This window comes from Mus musculus, chromosome 1, assembly GCF_000001635.26.
Source record: "Mus musculus strain C57BL/6J chromosome 1, GRCm38.p6 C57BL/6J".
NCBI classification, from domain to species: Eukaryota; Metazoa; Chordata; class Mammalia; order Rodentia; family Muridae; genus Mus; species Mus musculus.
Window position 1 is genome coordinate 136,885,566 of NC_000067.6, and position 25,117 is coordinate 136,910,682.

Consider the following 25,117-nt stretch of genomic DNA (forward strand, 5'->3'; position numbering starts at 1 on the left):
GCTCAAATATGCTTATTAGACAGGGGGGCTCTGGCAACATTTCTTCCAAGGATAATTTATCAAATTGCACAGTTCTGAAGGAGGACGGATGACTCGCTTCTGATAAATCACAGACCTGCAACTTCCTTACATTTTATTGCAAACATAATTATATTTTCATTGTTGGGTGCAGAGTTTGTGCTCATTTCAGGAGCAGCTGGCCTTGTCTTTTATGTACTTAGTAAAATTAATTGATTGCTCTCTTACATGTAATCTTTAGGCCATTAAACTCAAGGGGGAGACTGAAGAGAGCATCTCTAAGTCAGTGTCCTCTTTGGATAAATTTCATTGATCATGAAGATACAGAGATAATTCAAGCTAAATTGCTTTTAGTCCTAATGTCCAAAATTTTGATGGCTTGGATAGTGTAAGACTCTTGTCATTTTAAAACAGTGCACAATAATAAAAGGTAATAGGTTGACAGTACATCATTCCCGTAGGATAATGTTACAGTGGCTGTTAATTAGCTACAATATGCAAATACTAAAATCTGCCCTCATGTCAAGTACTCTATTGGTATTTGATATACAAACAGGTATATATGCATATGTGTATTTATAGCTTTTAAAATACTAGATTAAAAATAATTAGCTGCCATAAATAAGATACTAACTAAATACACTGCTTTGCCATGGCTGAATATTACTTTATTTTTTGCCTCAGTGTTATTTAATCTACATTTATTATATCAGTGCTGGATGAAAACTCACAAGTGGCTGGGCGTGGTGGTGCATGCCTTTGAACTCTACCAATGCAGGTAGATCTGTGAATTCCAGACTAGTCTGGTCTGCACAACAAGCTGGGGTTGTGTACTGAGATCTTGTATATAAATTAGAATAAAAGAAAAAATAAAAAAACCAACACACAATAAAACATAAGTTTAAAATGGGATATCAAACTCTGTAGAGTTAATTTAAAAACCTTGGTGTGAGGAGCTGGAGAGATGGTTGCTCGGTCAAGAGCACTGGCTGTTCTTCCAGGGGACCCAGGTTCAATTCTCAGCACCTGCATGGTGGCCCTCAACTGACTGTAACTGCAGTTTCAGAGAATCTGACATTCTCACACAGACATGTGTGCAGGCAAAAAAACCAAAATACCAATTGCAGATAAAATTTAAAAACAAGAAAATAATTAAAAGGAGAATGAAGGGAGGGAGGGTGAAAGAGGGAGAGGGAGGGGAGAGAGGAGGGAGAAAGAGAGGGAACACAGTGCTACTACTAGCAGCCTGGACGGAGCTTCATCACTGGCGCCTGGACCGGCTATTTGCCCACCCCGCCCCCACTTGACTGAATACAAACAAAGCTGTGTTCTTATCTGTTCATGGCTTCAAGACAGTTTCCTGGGGACACTGGACTTTACTTGTGTATCTTTCTGCCTTTCTCCAGTTCCTCCTTCCTTCTCACTTTCCCTCTTTTTCTTTTCTTTTCTTTTTTTTTTTTTTTCCCCGGTGGCGCTGCTGATTGAGCCTGGTGCTTCACACATTGTTAGTCAAAGGCTGCCCACCAAGCTGCATCCACAGAGCACTCCTCAGTGGGCAGTCTTTTCTACCTCCTTTGCTGTAAAGGTTTTGTCACAGCAGTCTACACATCGTGGGAAGAAAGGACAAACACTGGCCCTGGAGCAGTTGGTTGCAGCCTATAGTTGTCCACGGGCTGCCCCAGAGGTAAGTATGGCAACCAACGGCAGCTTGGAGGGAATACAGAATCAGTGTCTATGGTTCTCTTTGTGCTGAGATGTTGGCTTTGGTATTTGCCTTAGGGTTTCTATTACTGTGATAAATCACCATTGCCAAAAGCAGCTTGGGTGGAGAAGGCTTGTTTCAGCTTACTGTTCTGAGGACACTTCCTCTTCTAGAAGATCCTGCAGTGGACCTGACAATGCTCAGGGGCTTGCTTTACAGCGCTGCTTGCTGTAGAGCCCATCAAAGGAGAGCTGCTACCTACCGTTATGGAGCAGGTGGAACAGGGGCCTTCCTATCACTATTCTGCAGGGCAGTATCTGATAATTCCTCTCTCACATCTTTGATTGCCTTATGTTATATAACTCTACCAGAAATACCTTTTACCCAAGAGTAAAGGCATCTTCCTCACTTAAGGGTGAGTGCCAACCATGGAGCGAGACTTCTGCATGCATGCTTGATTGGCACAGCGTGGCTTAATTCTTCCCCGGGACATCAGCATGACCTTGCTACAATGTATCATGGAAGTTGACTTCCATGCAGGGTGTAAAAGTTCACACTGTAGACAATCTATAGGACATAGGTCACTATGTTTCTGTGTCATCCTTGTTTAAAAGACTTACTCTGTAGTCTAGTGACACACAACTATTTTCTGTGGTTACTATTCCAATTTTCTCATGTGGATACCACAATGGTCCCCACCAAACAGGCATAGAAACTGATGCTTCAAAGATAGGATGACTTTCTCAAGATGATGGAGCTAGTAAATTGTAAAAAGGGTACACAGTCTGTTCTGACATATACATATATACACATATGTACATACACAGATACATTCATAAACACTGACACATATATACATACGTACTCTTTTTTTTTTTCCCAAAAAAGTCAAGAAGTTTATATTATAGTCAAAAAACAATCTACCTACATGTGTAGGCACATGCTTATAATCTGCGTGGTAGAGAGGTTGAAATGGGAGGAGCATGGCTTTCTTTTTTTTGTTGTTTGTTTGTTTGTTTTTTAAAGATTTTATTATTTTATGTATGAGTACACTGTAGCTGTTTTCAGACGCTCCAGAAGAGGGCATCGGATCCCATTACAGATGATTGTGAACCACCATGTCGATGCTGGGATTTGAACTCAGGACCTCCGGAAGAGCTCAGTGCTCTTAACCTCTGAGCCATCTCTCCAGCCCGAGGATCACACCTTTAAGACTAGCAGGGTTTCATAGTCAACTCTGTCTCAAAATCCTTCTGTCCCTAGAGAAAAACACATGCTGTCCCTACCTAAAGCTGTCCCCACATTTACTAGGCTGTTGACATAATGAGGAAGAACCTTCCCCCTCGACCCCCAGATATTTTAATGTATTTGTTGACACACACACACACAGAAACACACAGACACACACCCCTCTGTGTGTGTGTCTGTGTGTCTCTCTCTGTCTTCATGTCTACTCCTCAACCCAACCCCTAATTTTCTCCTGCTCTTGGAAAGCCCCGGAGCTCCAGAAGTCTCCCTGTGTGGCTCTGGCCTTCTTCTCTGCAGTCTGGAGCCTGGGGATGGGCTTTTCTGCTCCACAAGAGAAGATAAAAGCCGTCTCCCATAGTTACCATAAATGAGAAAGCTTGCTTGTAAGCGCCATCGCCATGCTGTTCACTGGGGCGAGGGTGGGGGGTGGGGTTGGGGCACACTGGGAGCACCTGTACTGCAGGAAAGATGTGGGGAAGAGCTGGGGAGTTCCCGCCCTCCATTTTCATGCACTGTGCAGATGGACAGTGATTGACAGCAAGAATAACAGTTTGTACTGTTTTGGTTTTAAAACTCAAGAGAGGCAGGGGGTGGGCTTTCTCTGCTCTTCAGCAGTCACTACTATTACACTAAGGCAGTACTCCAGGCAAAATAAACTAGGTTAAGAAATATTTCCAAAGAGCTGGGGTGAGACACACAGTCCCATTTCATTTAAGCAAATGAGACCAAGTTCATTCCTGAGCTGTGTCTTCTAATGGAACCCCAAGCTGGGCAAGGGCTGGGGTGGTCAAATCATACCCAGGAGCTGCTGAGAGCAAGGAGCAGATAGTGATGGAGTTGGTCGAATTGATCCGGTCGGCAAAAGCCTGAAATGGTGCTTGCCTTTATTTGATTGGGAAGGGTGATTTATTATTACCACAGCGAATTTTCAAATATGCACTGCTGTGGTTTCACAGCACATAAACATTTATGGCTGGATGTTAAAGATCACAATGCCTCTGTTCCAGAGTCACCCTGGCTGAACGATGTCATGGTGCCCTGCAGAGCTAGGACCAAATGGACTGACTAGAGAACTCACAGTCTACCCCACCAGTTTATATTACCAATCAATTCATTCTAAATAAGGAAGGGAGGACAAGTCCAGAAGAATTTATACAAATGTTAAGTAGTAGGAATTAAGCCCACTGTATAGCAGAGGTCCTCCCCTTTCCCAAGGTGACACAGTAGTCTCTGCTTTTTCCATGGCTTACTCAAATGTCACCTCAGTAAGGCCAAACACTGTATAATCCCAGGTCCCATGGAAACATGTGTTTAGGAATATGGCCATGCCTCTGCTTGCTGGCCAATATTTGTTTAAATTCCCCTTTGCTCCAATATACCACAGGTTAGTGGATTAGTTTATTATTGCCAGCCTCCTGATACAACATTAAGTTCCAAAAGAACTTTTTCTGTTTTCACTCCCTAATATATACCAGTGGCTCTGAATAGTGACCAGCACATAGCAGGGTAACCAACAAAGATTTATAGGTTTAGCAATTATAGATTCAGAAACAAACTCAACTTTATAACCATTTTTTTGTAGATAACTGACTAGCTCTTGAAAATTGGAACTCCCATCCAATTCTCATGAGCTTGTCTCTCTCCCAGTGATTGCTCTGAGAGCATTCCAAAGGAGCAAAGACTTGGGGCTGCTTGGATAACTCAACAGTGGTGAGAACGTTTAACATAGGAGACCCTGAGTTTTATCCTTAGCCTGATCATCACCATCATCACCATTACCATCAGCAGCAAAACAGCGAGAACTCTCCAGCTTATAAAGGAACTAAAATGGCTAGCTAACTACAAATATGGTGTGTTCATGCATAAGCTGAAGGGGGGAGGGGACCCCAACCTGCCAGTCCTAATTGCTGAGATTCATTTAAATGTAGATCTGACCCTTGTACAAGACTCCTCATCCTGCAGACTGGCAGCAGAAAGCTGTTTGCTTTTGCAACGTTCTAATCGGAGAGCAGGAACTGGGGACCCAAGTCATCATTTCTGCCTTTCAAAGCACAAGAGGGCTTCTGACCTAGTAAAATTCCTGCCACTCCGATCAAGCTTAGTAATGAGGGGTTTGTCCTGTTTGTTTTATTTCAGTCAGGATACTCACGTGTTCTCCAGTAACCAGGAAGATTGTCCCTTCCTTCCCATGCGCCACTTGTCGGTAAATGTGATCGAGAATCAAGAGCTCACTCCAGCAGTTTTGAAGCAGCTTCATTTGGTCATCAACCTGCAATTGAAAGAGAAAGGGCATGTTGTTTGCTATCTTTGTGGTGAGACCTAATTTTCCACACAAGACGACCAATAAGCAAAGCGGCCCCTCCAATGAGCACTCTGACACAGATCCTCAGCAAACACATGGCAGCTCCTAGAGAACACATTTTACGTAGACAAACACTTCAGAATATAAACTACGTACTTCTACTCAGGGAGCTGCTAGGAAAAGGCGCTCCATTGGACTGTTGTAGCCAGCAGCTAGGAGAGCTTAGTTGTTGGAGGTCCAGGTGCCTGAATGGTCCTTAACAGACCCCGCTAAAAGATCCCAAATAGCCCACACTCACATAAAGAAAGGTCAATAAACATTTGAGTAAGCTGCCAAACGGGGAAGACTAACAGGGCAGCCTGAGAGATCTCTGGAGAGAGGGGAACTGGCCCTATTGATCATGAGTGTTAACGACAATTCTTAATGATGTGGGCCTCCTAAGAGAAAGATCACCGAGGCTGCTCTTGCTTGTGACTCCAGCACTTGGAACAACCCTGTCTCAAAATAAAACATGAAGCGGGTTTGTTTGTTCCTGATTTACACAATTCTCCCCCAAGTCCTCTAAATGCCATTTTCCTTGCAGTCAACAAGAGTGGTTAGGGTTATGGTGAAGATGACAATGGAAGTTCTGGTCACAACAAGCATCTCTCACTCGCCAGAGGATTGCAGTATTGAATGACAAAAACCTGTTTATCTCACACACCATCTACACACCTAGGATATAAAGGTGGAGACAGTCAAACTGCCACTACATGGTATACCAAACCAGAACCCTGGGGTACCCAAGTGCAAGATCCACATGCCAGTCTCATACAGAAAGAAGCTCTGCAGGCTGGCATATGTCAGGGAATGGTTAAGGACTGTCTTAAGTTCTGTGCTGTGGTAAAACACAAGGATGAAAAGCAACTCTGGGGGAAAGCCCTTACTTCTGTTTATAGTTCCCTAACACAGTCCAAAGCTGAGGGAAGTCGGCAGGCATTCAAACTGGACAGGTGCAGAGGCCACAGGAGTGTTGCTTACTGGCTGCCCCCTACAGCTGGCTCAGCCTGCTTTCTTATAGCATCCCTGACCAGCAGCCTGGAGGTAGCCTCACTCACAAAGGGGTGGGACCCCTTCTACACCAATAATTGAGAAAATGCCCTGGAATCGAGTGACTAGAGACTTGCCTATAGACGTGGAGTCGCCTTCTCAGTTGATGAGCCCCCTGCCCCCAAGTTGAGATAGTAACTACAAAGACTTTTGTGTATTATTAGTCTGGCTCTGACTCAAAGAGCATGCTTTTTCTTTGTTGAACTGGTAGAGTCCTGCTCAGTTTTTAGATGGTACAATGTGGTCAAGGATGTATTCTTTCTCCTTCCCAGAATCCAGGTTGTCTCCTGATTATACCAAGATGTAGAAAAAAATTTTTAAATAAAATTAGTTTAACTCATATTAAAGTCATTGGTTGATTGGTTTTGGCCTGGAGACAAGGTCTTACTTTGTAGTGTGGCTGTCCCCTAGAGGGCTAGGCTTAAAAAAAACAGGTTTGCGCTACTTTGCCCATTTACAAAGTGATTCAATGAGACACATAGATAGTTGACACATAGATAGGAGCTGGTGGCCAACCCCGATTTCCCTAGGGCTGGGACATAGTGAATTCGGCCAAAACACTGGACGTGGGTAAGAACAAGGACAGCTTCTATATTTTCCATCTGTGGGAGCCAGACCCAATCACTACAAAGCCTTATTTTCTCAGCTAAAATGTGTGAAATGAGTTTTATTACATGCACAGGAAGAAATCACTGATAAAGTCACTTCTAAGTGGGGCACGGTGATGCTATAAATTCTAGCACTAAGAGCACTAAGCCAGCACAATTGAGTTTCAGGCTAGCCTGGACTAGAGAACAAGTTCAAGGTAACCTGAGCTAAACAGAGCCATCTGTGGTGTGTGGATGGGGATGTGAAGCCATCAACAAGTGAAGAAACAACAGGCAGACATACCCCATGTCTGTTCATGAGGGAAGAGTGGATTGGCCATAGAGCTCAGAGGAAAAGCCCCCCTGCCGAACAAGTACAAGCCCCTGGGATCTGCCTTCAGCACCCCACTCCCACCTCACCCGCAACTTGCAAATCCAGGCTGCACAGACTGAAGCTAACAGTGAGCTGGGTGACAAAAATCTTCCAGCTGAAAAACCACACGCTGCTAAGAATTCCATAATTAGGATTTAAACCAAGGACCCTAGGCAAATCAATGCTTTACTATTAAGCAGGCCCAAATGGCTATTTTTGAGCCAATTATTTGGCGTGTCTAAGTGTAGGGCTCTGGGATAAAAGAATTAGCAAGGCTAACCCAAGCCCTGACTTTGGGAAAATCATTTGCTTGGCCCAGCACACTGTGGGGTTAGCTGACAGTGGGAAGAAAAATGGGAACACTCAAGTCAACTGAGTACCGAATGGAGGGGCGGGGCGGGGCGGGGCGGGAGGGGCAGGGCAGGGCAGGGCAGGGCAGAGATGGGTGGGGCAGTGGTTAGGTACTTTATCCTCTGCCTCTGGTTGACTGCAGGTGGGGAGCTCTGTCCTGGTGACCCAGCAACAGGCCATTGCACCAGAGCAGACTCTACAGTTTTCTCTCTCAGATGCTAAAGGTGATTTCAGAGCAAAGTGCAGGCTGTTCTTCTGGGTTTTATTACTCCCTCATATGCTATCAGCATCTTATTTCAAATTTATCAGTCGACAATTTGGCTCCCTTTTTTTTTTTAAGCGTGATATAAACCTTTGGTTATTTATTGATCCCAAAAAACCCTGTATTTGAGATTGTGTTTCCAACAATGACGACACAGGAAGACATTGTGCAGAACTTCCAGGAAGTGAGGCCAGGCAGACCTCCCAAATCCACGTGTGGGCGGGAAAGGAAGATTTTAGCTTAAGAACATATTTCTATTGTGTGAGAGCATGCCTTGGGAGGCAGATCTGGGAGTTCGAACGCAGCCCGGTCTCCTGAACACTCCCCAAAGAAGAGTGAAGAGGGGCTGGCAAGATGGCTAAGCAGTTCAGAGCATGTACTGTTCTTCCTGGATTCCCAGAAACCAAGTCAGGTGGCTCAACTGCCTGAAACTCAAGCTTTGGAGGACCTGACTCCTCTGGCTTCTCTGGACACCTAGACTCCTGTGTACATGCCGACCCAGAGACATGCCTATGTATAATTCAAAATGAAAAGAAAAATCTTTAAATAAGTGAAGAGATGGTAAAGCGGCAAGTCCTGGCCGTTTTGGGGTTTCCTTTTGTTTTATATTCTGTGTTTGTGCCATAGCTTCTTTGAGACCAACTAAGAATCTTCTAGAACCCATGTGGTGCTGTCTAACTAAAGGAACAAACGCCTGTGAATCACTTCCACAGTGCCTGTTGGCTTTCCCCATGGATCTAAGGTAGCCAGCTCCACAGGCTAAGCTAGTGTCTCCTTTAGCCCTTGTAAAATGAATGATAATTTTTCATACAGCGAAACCACCAGCCACTGTGGGGTCCCTGGTTACACAGGCCCTCCAGGTCTGTACTCCCTTGGTAAGGACTTCTGGACTGACTATAATTTCAGAAACCCTCCTGAGCAATTGAGCCTTCCTTTGAAGACCCCACCCCCAATATTTTTTACACCAATATTCCATTGCATTGTTTCTCATCATTGACCCTGTGATGTTTTAGGAGATCTTAAAATTGGTGAGAGTTCAGCTTCATGCTACTCAATGACATCACCTTCATGAGCACGGTGAATAAAGGGGCTGGGGAAAGATGATGGGTTCTTCTCTATCTCTAGGTAACAAGTGCTGGCAATTTGTTAGATAGATAGATAGATAGATAGATAGATAGATAGATAGATATCTGTGACACATACATAGTGTCGCATTTGGGGAGCCCAGGAAGGGGACCAATTAGCTATCAGTCCCATTAGAGAACAAAACATCTCACTAGTTGTGAGCACTAGTACCCCCATAAGCCTGGGTTATCTGCCATAATAAAAGGAAGTGCTTATCTCAGACTCTAGTTGCTTATCAAACTATTTATATTGATATTTTAGACAAGCATGTAGAGGGACACAAGCCTCATATTGTTATCAAGTACTGCTTCCCACACCCCAGCCTGTTAATCATTAGACATGTGTGCACTTTCATGCTAAGAGAGGACCTGGTAAGCAAGAAAAATGCAGAGCCTCCAATATCAAGCCTTCTTGCCCGTTTCCCCTTGGATAGCTGAGAGACTGGCTCAATTGTTATTTCACTGTGCCTCCTGTAGAGTTGATTTTAAATTTGGTCATATCCTTTCCCCGAGTTTTCCCACATCTCCAATCAAGTTCATATGCCTTCTACCTCCTCTCTTTCAAAAGACCAGACCAAATCAAAACTCCCAAACACCCCACCATACCAAAAAACCCAAGATACCACATCATAACAACCACAACAAACAGAGCCCATTTTGTCTTGGCTGACCACTGAACGTGGAAACTGCCCTTGAATGTTGTTGATATATTGTCAATCAATTGGAGAGAATGGAATCTCTCTTTCCAAGGGGTTATGAGTTAAAAACAGCGTCTTGTTTAGGAGTGGGACTTGGTGTCCCCCTTCCTCTTCTCAGCTGCTGAGGCTTTTATATAAGCCAATGAATCGCTGTGGTTGAGCTTTTAAAAATGATCCTTCCCGGAAGACCTTCTACTGAAATGGACAGGTAGGTGTGACCCTACTTCTTGTTTGGGAACATCAACTTGGTGTGCAGAGCTGATGTTAAAATGGGGGCGGATGCTGTGAAGGACAGAGAACTCACACTCTAGTGACAGGAGCTGACTGGGAACCAGATGGCCAAAGGCCAAGTCTACAGGTCCCCCAGAATTACAGAAAGGAGCAGGAATTCACAATGTAGAATCTTTTATTTATTTAATGGGATGGGTCTCTCTTTGTTGTACTGGCTGTCCTAGAAAGTGCTGTTTAGACCAGGCTAGTCTTCAACTCAAGAGATCTGCTGGTCTCTGCCACCTGAGTAACACATGCCACTATGCCCAGCCCTTGTAGAATTGTATAATAAAGCCCTCTCACCATTAGTCACTGCTGTTAGAGTAACTCCTGGATCCAAATACAGTTTAAAAGTGAAAGAAAAGGAAAAACATAGAGAAAACCTGACTGATGAAACGGCCCAGTAGGTTGTGGCAGTTGCTGCCAAGCTTGCTGATCTGACGTTCAATACCAGTTGTCCTCTGACCTTTACCCACAAACCACTCACTCCAAAATAAACGAATAAATGTACACACACATACACACGTACACACGTGTGCACGTACAAACACACACCCCGTGTAAACATTCTTCTGCGTCACTACAAATAATACCCACATACTATTTTTTCCCTTAGCAAGAACAAGCAAACAAATCTCTGAAGGTTGACCACTATTTCTTTTTCCAACAATGACATTTATATTCATCTACTCAAAAGCAATGAGAAAAATCAAAACTTGCTTCAGGCAAGACAAAGACACCCGGCTACTTTAATCCTTCAGTGTTTTATAAAGAACACAGACGATTATCTGAAGCCTGTACAATAAACTGCTACAAAGTCCAAGAAAAAAAAAAGATTTCAAATTAACAATGATTAAACAAGCACTGAAAACAGAACTGAACCAGAGAACGAGCAGCCAGGAAAGCTGTCGGGCCAGTGGATGCATGCAGGAAGATTTATGGTCCTTCTCTGCTTCCAGATAACTGGGAGTCCAGCGTGCTTCAGTCTGTATTGCTGTTGTTCACGATACAAGAACCTATCTGGTAACACTGTGTCTGGACCCAAGCCATCTTGGCTCTTTCTATACTTCTCCAATGGAGCAACAAAGGATCTCCATTAAGCCTCCACGGAGATGAACTCTCTCAGGAGGGAAGAAAGAGGTAGAGCTTTAATGACCTATATATAGGCCTCTTCTTTCTAATACACACAAGCTACATGGGGGAGGGGGAACAGATTGTCTTCGTCTATTCGCACTTGCACTTAGGTCAAGACCAAGAATCCCCCCCAAACCTAGGAGGTTCTTATGGCCCTCTTGCTGAAATCCATCATATACAGTAGATTTTAGAATCATCTGGTTTGTGCATATTGTTTATCTGGACATGACCTTCTTCCAGAGTCCCCAGACCCTCCTACAGGCTGATCGCCTAGCCAGGATGTCCACAGTAGCCAGCTGCTAAGGAGAGCTGCCTCTGATCGTGGCACTCCGCTCTGTGCCTGTCGCTGGGCCAGCTTCTCTGTGGCTTGTGTGTAATTAATGATGAGAAAACTTTCTTGTAAACCTCTTTCCTATCCCAGGTCTTGTAGCTCTCTCAGGAGCATCTCATGCGTGCAATACAAGCTGTATTCCTGATCCTTTCCACGGACTGCTTGATTGACCCAGGGCCTACTAGACTTTCCAGGCTTTCCGTGAAACTCACTTTGGCTACTGGACATAAGATCCCCTGCCTCACCCTCCCAGGAAGCTGAGATTGGACCTGTGTCATGAGACTCATCATTTGTCATGTGTCATGAGACTTATGTCATTTTTTTTATACATTAAAAAAAAAAGCAGATAAGCAAAGCTTTCCATCCACAAACCCTTTAATCCACACAACACTTGGTGAGGTACACCGACATGATTCCAATTTTGCTAATGGGGAAACTAAGGCACAAAGGTTTTGTAACTTTAGCAACAGGGATTTGAAAAGCTCATGACTTAGTGAACAGGAATATTAATACAATAACATCTCTCCCAAGAATACTCACATGTTCCCTAAGAAGCCATTCAAAAAGCTGCGGCCTTGTAAAGTCTTCGCTGATTTGCTCCATCCAATGCTGACAAAGCCTACAGTCTTCACTTACAACACAGTCAGTCACCTATTTATGTGGATTTCAGTTTTTGTCAAATTCTTAAACTGGGGATTGCAAACATGAAGGTCTATTGACTTGAAAATAACCTGTCATTACCTAAAAACATGTCAAAAAGCAAAGCTCCTCCACCTGCAGCCTTGCCATAACGTGAAGTGAAGGAGGAGAGAGGCTGTTACCTCACCCTCTCCAGTGGGCCCAACCAGTGGTGATAGCTGGAGAATGAAGGAGTAGACCAGGCCCCACAGAATGTCAGGCATGGTCAGTGGACAAAAATCTCCAACCAGGACTGTGAGTTTGGACAAAGAACACAGCAGGACTGACCTCCAGCTGTGCACCCTCAAATGAGATGCATGTACATCGGGGACAATGACCTAACACTCACGTACACAGCATAATTAGAGTCTACACGGATAGAAGAAAGAAACATAATTGAGATGCTGGGTGAAATAAATTGAAAAGGCTCAGGTGACAGAAAAGGTTGATGAACAAGGACAGTATTTGAAAGTTGATGGATGTCAAATACTTTCCTAGAGCTTTGCCTTGCTGGCCACCTACCTAGTTCCTGTTCGTCATTCAGAAGAACAAGCAGGAAATAAATTCATTTTAAGGAGATGCGTTTTATGTCATTTCGAAACAAGTAGAGTCATTTTGAAAAAAGGAGCCTCCGTTGAGAAAGTGTACACACTAGATGCATAACTGTGGGCAAGCCAGTGGCACACTTTCTTGATTGATGGCTGATGTGGGAGGGTCCACCTCAGGGAGGGCAGTGCCACCCCTGGACTGGAAGTCATGGGTGCTGTAAGAAGGCAGGCTGAGCAAGTCATGAGAAGCAAGCTGGAGAGTAGCACTCCACCATGGCCTCCTGCCACCAAGTTCCTGTCCCAATATCCCTGGATGAAGGACTACAGCTGTTCAAGTTGCTTTAAAAATTATATTTAGTTGAAATAAAATTAGCTCACTTTCCCCCTTCTTGTTCCTTCTTCCAGCTACTCCCAGTTACACTATCTTCATCCCTTCCCATGAACATCCAGGTTCATAGGGAAAAGGCTGTCAAATTCTTTTATTATTATAAACACATGTATAGGATGCGCCCCACACACATATGTGTGCACATACATACCATTTTTCCAAAACCACACTACATATGATACAGAGATCAACAGACCAGGTGGAACACAGTCCCAATGGCTACATCTGTGTCATCTCCTGAATTTATAGCTTACAACAAAGAAAATCCTAAATAAAAAGAAGTATTTTCTGTTGGCTTATACTCAGGGTCAAGAAAGGATCTGTATTATGGGGACATCCACAAAAGTCTATAATGAAGTTATTTCTCTAGGTCTCCGTGCCAGCCACTGTCTTACTAGTGAGCATGCGCCCGGGCAGAGGAGAATTTTGAGAGTGTGATGGGCCCTCCACTTAGCATCTTAGATTAAGATGTGAATGGAAAAAGGCACTGACTGTTCCATTCTCTGTGAGAACTACAGTTGATGTCTTCGAGTTGACAGAGGGGAGGAGGAAAAGACAAGGTGGGCTCTACAGAGCATGATGCTCTGTGCCCTCTAAGGCCACTAAATAACTGTCCTTTCCAGAAAGCATTGCAAGGTCTTTTTATAAAAAGTGTTTAGAGGCAAACGTGTCCTTGGTCCTCCCCCTTTCGGCTGGCTGCTTCAAGCAGGCATTTAGCCAAAGGAGTTTAAAAAATAATAATAATAACAACAACAACCCAGTGGCCCAAATATCTCACCAAAAACACAGCTAAAATTAGGCGCAAAGTAAAACTACAGTCCCTAGGGTCCATTCACTGATGGGAATTTGCTACAGTCCCTAAGGTCCATTGAGTGATGGGAATTCTCTGGGCACAAAGATTCCTAGGAGCATTTTCCTTGAGTTCCCCAGGGATACACAACAGGACTTGTTCCCTGACATGATTCAAATTCCTCTTTCAGGTCACCGTGCCAAGTGTAGGTCCTATGTCTTCAGAGGCACCCAGAAGTGGGTTCGCAGAAGAGGCTGGCAATTGGCCAAGAGCTCCAGGGTCAGAAGTTAGATCTCAAGGTGCAGAAAAGTTATTTCTAGGTAAGCCAAAACAATTTTTGCTTTGTGAAAACATTTTCAACAGTGTATTATCGGGAAATATTTATCCCGAAGCGCTAAACATAGCACAGTGATGCTAAATGGTTCACATGAAAACTCCCTGTCATTGGGAGTGTGGATGGCAATACCTCATGCCCCACCCCCACCCCCTCACAGCACACCACTTACCAGTCAGAATGAGTGGTCACCAAAACTCCACCCCCAACACACACACACACACACACACACACACACACACACACACACACACACACACTACTTACAGCTCAGAATGAGTGTTCACCATTAACCCTCTATGCTGAGTCACAGCCTGGTCCTGGCCCTGTGCTCATAGTCGGTGCTTGACTGGTATTTACTCAAGACAGAAATGATCAAGTAAGAACCTTTGGTCCAATGATTTCATTTTAAAGATGAAAAATTTGTTTTTTGTTTTTGTCTTTTTTTTTTGGTTTTTCAAGACAGGGTTTCTCTGTATAGCCCTGGCTGTCCTGGAACTCACTTTGTAGACCAGGCTGGTCTCAAACTCAGAAATCTGCCTGCCTCTGCCAAATTCAAGATATGTGGGCTATAATTTCGGCGGGTTACATTGACTGCAGAGGAGGAATCTAAGAATGCCCCAGCCTCTATCTCATACTATTCTACTATGCTTGTTATAAACAAGGGCAGCCTCCTTGGGTTTTGTTTTGTTTTGTTTGTGTCTTAAAAATAACTGTTAGGATTTGGGTCTTACAGGTTCCTCATAGACTCCTCTGATAAGGGCTTGGCCTCTAGCTCCTGGGCACAGATGGAAACTTTGGGAGAAGGGACCAAATAGAAGTCATGTCACTGTGGGTGGGTGGATGTGTGTGTGTGTGTGTGTGTGTGTGTGTGTGTATGTCCACCCCCACCCCTTCACTACATTTCGAATTGAACAGCCTCTTCCACTGTAAGCCCCCGGGGCTTTACATAGCATCACCATACCACAGGTCTAAAACTGAATAGGCTGATCACAATTATAACCTAAAATATGACCCAAATGTTTCTGCCTACTAAGCACACTATATCAAGCATTTTGTCACAGTTGGTAGAAGAATGACTGAAAAATGTCCCTAACTACTTCCTACAAGGAGATATGGTAACACTGTTATAATTTCTCTATTTCAAAACCAAACAATTTTGGTTGTTCCTCCCTGGGGGAAGACTGTGAGGTTGGCTGAGGATGGAAGCTGGTATTTGTTGAATCCCAAAGGGGACGGCGGCTTTACAATCTGGTGGAAGAAGGATGGGGTTCTCCCTGGACTGGCAGAATGAAAATGCAGAGACTGGATGAGATGAAAGGTTACACTGTCTATTTCCAAAAACCCCAAACTGCATGATATGGTACAGAGAGATATTTGACTCTTTTTCTCAAAATTTTTAGGCAAGAGCTAAATTTGATCCTGGAGTCTTTTAAGACCAGCATAGTGAGTAAGAATTTTATTGTTATGGTAGACTGGGCAGGATTCTGCCAGCAGCCTGGAAGAGAGAATCTTATTGTTATGGTAGACTGGGAGGGATTCTGCCAGCAGCCTGGAAGAAACACCTGGCCCAGCAATCACCTTCCTTCAAAACTTTAGCCCTTCTGCCTGCTGAGGCTCCTAGCTTCTTGGTCTCTGAGGTAATGATTTGAATGAGAGAATGCTCCCACCCCCATAGGCACCTATATTTGAATACTTAGTTAATAGGAGCTGATGCTATTTGAAAGGATTAGAAGGATTAAGAGGTGTGCCATTCTTGGAAGAAATAGGTTGCTGGGGTGGGAGTGGGTTTTAAGGTTTCAAAAGCTCACATCAGGCCCAGGTGAATACTCACTCTCTATCCTGTCTCTCCCTCCAAACCCTGCCTACTGATCAGGATATAGCACTCAGCTACTGTATACCTTGATATCCTATATACCATGATGATGGACTAAACCTCTAAAACTGTAAGTGGTTTCTTTTATAAGACACCTTGGTCAGGGTGTCTCTTCAAGGCAATAGAACAGTAACTATAACAGTCCCCTGGTGGGTCTTCACTGAAGAGACTAGTCCTCTAACTGTAGAAGACCTACAGGTGGATTCCTAGTGTCTATGCCCAACCAGTGTCTCATTTAGCTGCTTGTAGCTTGGCAGAATAGAGTATACGCTGCCTAAACCTTAATAGCAGTGTCACTATGATCTTGCGTACTCCTCACCAAACACAAATCTCAATTTCTTACTTCTGCCAGTTAAAGGAAGAAAGATCCAGTTCGTGCCTAAGGCGATGATTTTACAGTCAGTCTGTTTGAATTACACCTTAAGAAAGTGATTCTTAGCCTGTGGATCAGGCCCACAGGTATATCAGATACCCTAAGTGTCAGATATTTACATTACAATACATTAACAGTAGCAAAATTACAATCATGAAATAGTAACACAATGACATTATGGCCAGTGGTTACAGCATAAGAAACTGTATTAAAAGGTCGTCGCAGGACCAGGAAGCATTAGGAGTCACCACTGTCTTAGTTTAATCCCAAACTCACGTCTTTCATCTTTCCTATTTCTCAAAGTTTATAAAACCTACAACTACTACGTTTCACACTGAACACAGTGAGGAAAGAGCCCAAGAAAGTCTATAAGAATTTATGAACAGCAGATACACATTGCAACAAAGGTAGAGTTCAAGGGCTGAGTCCCACTCTCCCACTTACTACCATGTAAAAAGGGAGAGAAATAATACTGATTGTAACAAATAAGATTTCTCTTAGAGATTGGTAGGGATGGAGTTCCTGCTCCTACTCAAATATGAGGGAACTGAGCGAATTGTATTCCTCCGGATTTCGTACAGTAGAAAATTGCTTGGAGATATATATATGGCTCCACAATAACAGGTATGCTATTTATAGTATGAAGCTGTTTACAGTTTCCATGTACACACACAGTTACTGGAAGGATAGTGTTCTTCAGAGACAGAGGAAGGAAGAGCTGTGTAGTTCCCCGGGGGCACCTCATGAATAAGCCTGTTTGTATGCACTGTGGTTATCAAGAAGGTAATTCAACGAAGCCAGGAAGCTGCATAACTCCAGAGGTTTCTACAACTCCAGGGGTTTCTACATCTTTATACAGCTGCTCCTAAATACTCTGTTGTAACTGGAGGATTAAGTAGACTCAGGGAATAGGTAGGGTTTTACACACTGGAGTTTCAAACATGTATCACTGTGATGAGAAGCTCTTGTTAGTCTATGAGGCGTCCTTGTCGACAGAGACAAGGGGCCATAAGACACAATTTAGAAACAGAGGGTATCCAACTTTAGTCTGCAGTACTTGCTATTATGACCAATCGGAACTCTTCGTGGTCAGAGTATTTTAAGCTGTTTCTTTATGATGACTTCTGACCTTTCCTTAGAGGATATCCAGTCATATATCCACAGCCCCCACACAGGAGAGAGTAGCTAACAATAAATAATGTGTCAGACATCCTAGCCACGATTCCAAGGCCAACCGTATCAAGACAGCATTGGTTTCCATCAGCTAGACTGGGCCTGTTGATGGCTACACAGACCAAGAACCTCTGGTGTCTTGACACCATTTCAGTGGCTCAAGCAGAGACAGGATAAGGAACAACCTGCATCACTCCCTTTAGTGGGACCATCTGCCTTTACAAAGGTGGTGCAGGAAAAGTAGCAAGACTTAGTAACAATCTTAAGAGATACTTAAGAGAGCCTCCATCTTGGAGCTGGGTTTAATATATTCCTGCCTGTCATTTTTCACCCTCTCCATGAGGACTGCACTACTCTTTCTCAAAGTTCCAATGACCAAGGACGAAGAGGTTGTTTTTCATAATCTGATATTGAAGGTGACATTTCATAGACATCTTGTCTGCAGGAGAAAAACAACCTACTATGCCAAGCTGTTTTCTCCAAGTACTTGTTAAACAAGGAGAAGATCTTAATGGCAGGAGACAGACAGACAGACAGACAGCCTAAATGAGCATGAGAACATCCTCCCTGATAGACTCCTCGGGCTGAGAGCTATCCATCTCCATTCACACACCATCCACACAGTTCAAGGAGGGGAGTGCCAATGAGCCCTTGGATCAATATGGTGAAGTATGGAGATTGATCTCGTCCTGGAGTGAGTGCACTGATGAGCTCCACTACATGACCTTTGCTCCCTAGTACAAATTAGATTCTCCCACAGACCGCAGTCTTGCACGGGGACCTTCGGTGTTCATTTGCTTTTAATAACGCACACTGCAGGCTTACCTCAAAGATGACTACAGAAAAGGGATAGCCTGTCTTAACAGAGGAGGAGAACCGGGAGAATATGCCTGTAATTATGATATCATAAATGCATAAATAAAGTAATTCTTTTAAGAGTGCTACCTTTGATTTTGTTATTATAGGCACTATACATTTCTTGGCAGTAGAAGGCTGCTTGACTTAAAACTGGGGGTGCGTGTGGGGGTTGCTCCGAGCTATGTTTCATACCTGTGGTCTCAGACCCCCATACACCTACAGTCTGTCTTCTGACTCAGTGGGACTCTGCATATCTAACAGAATAAGTGGCCTGGCAGCGTTGATGGTTGATGCGCCACAGTTTGAAGAAAAATCGCTAGGAAGCTGCTGCAAACCCCATGTGCACATGTAAGCAAACTCTCAAATGTTGTGTTCATACGCGAACTTTTTAGGCAAAGGAATACAGATGAAGGTCATTTGCTGCCTGCGAGGGTAACCACTACAGGATCAGACAGAGGATACAACTCTTGCCCCCGCCTCCAGGGACCAAGAAAATCAGTGGGAAGTTGGGCAGACAACATAACCAACTGAGCCTTAGTTTAATTCCCACTTCTGATAAGTTCCAGCTAATACCTGGATGCCTGTTGGCCCTGTAGGAATCTGTATCTATCTTCCCCACCCCTCTATGTGTGTATTGCATGTGCGAGCGTGTGTGTGAAAAAGATAAGCCCACACGAGGGGGGTTCATGACGGCTAGATTCCAGAGGCATTACTGGATTTCTGTTCCCTTCAGTGCCCCCTCATTATTCTACTTGCTGACTTGAAAACTTTCCACGTTGAAGCTAGGCTTGGTGAGACATACTTCAGAACCTCACCTCAGAAACCTGAAGTTGAATGATCAACATCAAGGAAAATGCCAACCTGGGTAAGGTAGCCAGGCCACATCTTAATATAGTGAAGGGAAACTGGGCATAAAGCAAGCTCACTCGGTGTAATGTATGAACAAGGCTCAAGGTTCCATCCCACATCCACAAAGAAAACCTAACACAGAAGGAAAGAACTCTATTTGGGCTTTAAACTCAGTTGGCCTCAAACCTCCTCAGACTTAAGTCCCCATGAAAGAACAGCAACGATCACAAGAACGCTGTGCTAAGTCACCATTTATGGCGCCATTTTTCTAAGTCTGGTCAGAGAGCACAAAAGGTTAAAATGATTTTCTCCTATACCAAGAGGTCATCTGCCCTCTCAACTTTCCTGACCCTCTACCTCTCGGGAACCTGGAAGCTGCGGATGTAATGACATCATCACTCTCGTGGCAAATGGAATGTGTACTTGGGGGATTCTCTGCTTTGACCCTTCATACATTAATTTTGATAGTCTTAACCGACGGAGCTGGGGTGGGGGTGGGGGATAGCTCAGTGGCACCACAAGTACTCAGCAGGTAGAAGACCCAAGTTCTTACTTTCAAGACTGCCAGACAAGCTGAGATGAAAGGTTTGAAGATAGCCATTTAAACCTATCACAATCATGTCTGTACCATCACAAATGAGTCCTGGAGACCACTGGGTTCAAAACTCTAAGCTTGGGTTATAACAATTGGTGAGGGCTGGAGACATAGATGTGGGGGGGGGGGAATGCAATGGTTCTCTTTCTCTATGCCAGACCCAGATTCTGTGTGGTGGAATAGCTCTGTGGCTCCATTTTAATTGGTCAAAGATACTGATGGCATGCTGCCTGCTTGGGTGTTTTAGCTTTTTCGGTATGTGCAATGGATCGCTTCTCAGCCTTTTGGCTAAGATCAAGTGTGGTATGTGCAATGAGACATTGTGAATAGTTGTGAAGAGCATGGTCGTTTCACAAAAGCAGAGCTAAGCTCTGGAAATAATGTGTTGCATGGAATATGGGAAGAGAGTTTCTGGTGGCTAAAGGAGGGGTCTGGCCAAAATTCCAAAGGCTACCCCGGGAGCTAAAGACAGAGGCCACACAATAATATCCTTCAGCTACCAAATAAAAATTTTCTTTGTTTATGTGTCCCCAGTTTTAACCCAGGTCAGGGTTATAGACATACACACAAATAAGGCTTGGGTTTGTTGAGACGGGACCCTCCTTTACTGGAGGTCTATTATTAAATACATTTGCCATATTGGAAGGTAATTAGTGTGCTTTTGAGTTCTAAAAAAGTTTCCGGAACTCATTCTCTCCCCACCCTCATACCTTTCCATTAATAATAGACTTAATTATTTGGCATAAATAAGACATGTTTGGCATACTAATAAAAGAAAGGCTAACCCACTCATAACAATACATGAATCACCCTGGCCCTTTGCATTTTCTCCTCACTTCCAAGAAGGGGTTTGGTAACTTCGATGTGAGACAGGTAGACAGATACACACACTGATCCTGAATAAAAATTCCACTCCCTCCAGTCTCCGCCATCCCTCAGGTGACTAGCTTACCTTACCCCAGACCCTAGAGAAATGGAAGCGTCGTATTCTCACAGCGTCTCAGAATTCTGCTGAACTATGCACACAAACAGATGCCGTGTGGTATTTTAAATGCCCCTGACTGCCAAATCAGGTACCCTCTGGTCTGACAGAAGAGAATGGGCTGTGCCCTGCAACTTGAGCCATAGTCAAGCACTGGCTGAGTGGATCAAACACAGGATTTTGGGGCTTGGATGAAATTGATGTTTCTTGAGTATATGCTATCTACCAGGAAACTTGATTTGTGTTAAGTCGTTTAATCCCCAGTAAGATCTCTGAAGGAGGTTAACTGCATGTGTTACAGCCAAGGAAACAGTCTGCAAACAGCTAAGTTAATAATCTGGAACTAGAGAAGAATGCATATGGCCACTCCTACCCTAAGCGTCTCTTCCCACTACAAGTAGGCAGAGGCGTTTCTTATGGATTGAGGTTACTATCTTGGGTCCCCTTGAGGCCACTCTGGGTCCTATACCTGACTTGAACATATTTCTTGAAGGAGTCCTATGCTCTAACTTTCTTTTTATATACACGTTAAACCCTAGTAGAGCTCAGCCACATCGTTTTGTGCCTAGAAAACCTGGTCCTCCAACGGAGGTAAACTTTTTTTCCTCTCGTATCTCACAGCCATGGCTAACTATAGATAAGTGCAGGTATTTTAACACCAGCAATGTTTACTGCATTTGTGTTATCAACTAAAATAATTAGAGATGCTACTACAAAGAAATTAATACGCTGCTAATCAAGTTGTGTAATACATCTATCTCGTGGGATATTTAAGATAGATATCTAAGTCTATAAATTAGGGGATCATAGCCGTGAGGTGGTGGCGCATACCTTTCGTCTCAGCACTTGAGAGACAGCGGCAGGGGGAATCTCTGAGTTCCAGGACAGCCAGGGCCACACAAAGAACCCTGTTTTGGGAAAAAAACAAAAAAACAAACAAACAAAAAAAACCACAATAAACTGGTAATTTATCATTTAAAAAATTCTCTGGGGGTTAGTGAAATGGCTGGAGGGGGGGGGGGAAATGCTTTGCTTTGATGAAGCTTGACGACTTGATCCCTGAAGCCAACACTGTAAAAATAAATAAATAAAGGGCCTGGATATAGTTCGAAACATTGGCAATCTGTTTCCAAAAGCAAGATAGACCGGCTAGCTAACTAGAGAGATCCTGGCTCCATCAGTTAGAAAGAAGAGAACCAACTCTTGAAAGTTGTTCTCTGTCTTTCACACCAACGTCAGCACAGATAAGCACAGGGATGCACAGACACACACACACACACACACACACACACACACACACACACACACACACACACACGAAGGAACACACACTCAAAAACGAACACATTTTTTTGTTAAAGCATTACTATTTTTTCCCCCTTTGACCTTCAGAAGACACTGATACCAAGCAAAGCGGCATATGTCTGACATTCCAGCCACCAGGAGGCTGTGACAGAAAGGTTACAAATTAGAGGCCAGCCTGGGCTACGTGTCAAGACCCTGTCGACAGGGACAATAAAATGAAGAAACAAACACCCACCAAACAAACAAAAATAGAACACTAACTATGAAAACAATCCCAGAAGATGCATAGGCCGGAAAAACATCTCAACTCCCCAGACAGATAGCACTGGGACATCACAAAGTGTCTCAAGGGTCAGCATGAAGCAGACACACTGCATCTGATGTATGAACCTCATGGGCTAGGCTGCCTGATAACTTAGAAAAGGGTTAAATTCATTTGGAACAATTATCTAAAATGAAAACTTACAGTTGCTGGTAGAGAATAAATGTGTTCCTCAAAGCATGAAAATAGCCCATGGAAATTGGTTCTCCTTCCACCAAGGCCCCAGCAGTGAAAATCATGGTGGTTTTTTTTTTTTTTTTACCCTACCTCATATATAAATAAACAAATGTATAAATTAAGCCTAGAAATATAGCTAATTGGTGTGATCGAGTGTTTACCTACCATATAAGAGGCCCTGTGCTCAGTCACTAGTACTACAATAATAAAATGTTTAAAAGCAAAAAAAAAAAAAAAATCCATTAATAAATGTAAAGGCCTTTTAGGTGCACTGACAGTGTTTTTGAGGGGTTATGTTAAGAAGATGACAACTAATGACAAAAGCCTGACTGGACTAATCAATTATTCAGATCAACATTAGATGCCTATTATACACAGAAACAAGGGAATTCTGTCTCCCTGAAGTAATGTGCTAAGACCATGAGTGTAAAACACTCTACTGTAAAACAGGAAGACAAAGCGGCTGTCCTGAGACCTTCCCTCCAAATAATGAGGCCACTTGAGTGTACAGTAGACGGTTTGGTTCCATCTGAGACCTTTTGTTATGTAAGGAGTAAGGGTCAGAGGGACATGGGGTCTCACATAGCCCAGGTACCTCTGATTCACTACGCAGGGTGGATGAGAGCTTGAACTTGCTCCTCTCATCTGCCAAGTGTTTGGATTACAGGAGTGTGCCCCCTCTCACCACTCCATGCACTGCTGTGGCTTGAACCCGGGGCTCCTGCCTGCTAGGCAAGCAATCTACCACTGCACCACACTTCCAGCTACCCAATGTGATGCTTAAACACCTCTAGGAATCTTCCTTGTTGTTCTTCAAAGAAGTTCAGAGTTGTAAACACAAATATGATCACAACCTATAGAAGGCAAATACGGATGTTTTTAAAGGTTCATGTCAGCCAGGCAGGGTGGCAAGCCTTGAATCCCAGCACATCTCTATGTTTAAAGCCACTTGGCATAAATAACCAGTTCTAAGTCAGCCAGGGTTACACAGTGAGACCCTGCCTTTAAGGAAAGAAGCAAGAAAGCGAAGGGAAGGGAGGGGAGAGAAGGAAAGGGGAAGGGAGAGAAGGGGGGGAAGGGAGGGAAGGTGGGGGCAGGGGAATGTGCATCATATTCTGTATTCTGCTTTCTCCTAATCCAAGAAAATTTCCAGACTAATGAAAAACAAAAATTTCCTTCTACAAACACACACTCTGGGGGAGCTTGTCTATATGTGCTATTTCTTGCCTCCAATAAGAACTCTGGCAGGGAAAAAAAAAACAAAAAAAAAAGACAATTTTTCAATAGATTCAAGCCATAGGCAAACCAGTAATAGATGCAACCAGACACCTGCTGACAGCCAGTGACAAATCCCACTGACACTGCGGTGACCCCCAGTTAGTCAAGATTTAATTAAGGGGCATAATTAAGTTAGTGGAACAGAACACTAATGAGTGTTTTTTTAATATGGGTAATTACGTGTAAAAATACAAAGTGTGATGGAGATCTAAATATATCATTAAATGAACAGTATAGAATAACAAACAGACTGCGAAGTATGCCTACTCTATTGCTGTTAGAGACAAGAGGCTGAGTGGGTCTCAGGTTGAATAAAACTCAGGCAAGTTTATGTTGGCTTCGTGCTGGGTGCGTTTATTATTCTAATTTTGCAATAATAAGCGGCTCTATGTATTAAGATTTTTTTTTCAATGAAGATTCCACTGGCTTTGAGGTTCTTTTGCATTTGACAATTTTATTTATTTATTTATTTATTTATTTATTTATTTATTTATTTATTTATTTATTTATTTATTTGGTCTCAACTGCAAATGAGCAATTAAGAGGCTGTTTGCAATGGTTTGCTTCCTATGGATTTGCTTATGGAGGGAGGATCCATCCGAAATGAGACTCTGACAGATGTAGGGACATCGGGTTTCTCAAGTTTGATCTCTACCTAAGGAGCTGACCTAACCTACTGACTGGGTCTTACTGACTGAAAAGAGCATGAGCGACAGTCAGTGTGGGTGAAGTGAAACCAGTCATTGTTCAAACAAGCCAAAGGAGCCTTTAGGTCATTAGCCAAAGAGACAAAGGTAAGCACTGGCTAGGCTGTGACGGGAAAGCACGGCTGTGTGGGTCTGCGGAGCTCACTTTCTGCTTGAGAGTGTTGTCCGTGACATCTCGGGCTGACTGTGTGAAGTCCTCAGCCACGCATGGATCCAAGCAACAAGTGGGAGCATAGACGCTGGACGACCAGCACCGATGGTTCAACGCCATACAATCTGGGATCTGGATTCTCTCATTTAAAACATTCTATCGCACACTCCACCCCCTTAGATACTAAGCATGCCGTTCTAGCCTTCTTGCTTCTGAGCTAACCTCAGAATATTCCAGTTGGCAA

General features: G+C 43.6%; 1 protein-coding gene across 4 annotated transcripts in view; it reads right to left on the minus strand.

The window, feature by feature from the left end:
- Positions 1-25,117, minus strand: part of Nr5a2 (nuclear receptor subfamily 5, group A, member 2) — a 117,887-nt gene that overhangs the window by 43,004 nt on the left and 49,766 nt on the right. For all 4 annotated transcript variants that reach the window (XM_006529621.3, XM_006529622.4, NM_030676.3 and 1 more), the window contains one exon: positions 5,118-5,237. In XM_006529621.3, the coding sequence (XP_006529684.1) occupies positions 5,118-5,237 (120 nt within the window). The remainder of the gene's footprint in view (positions 1-5,117; positions 5,238-25,117) is intronic.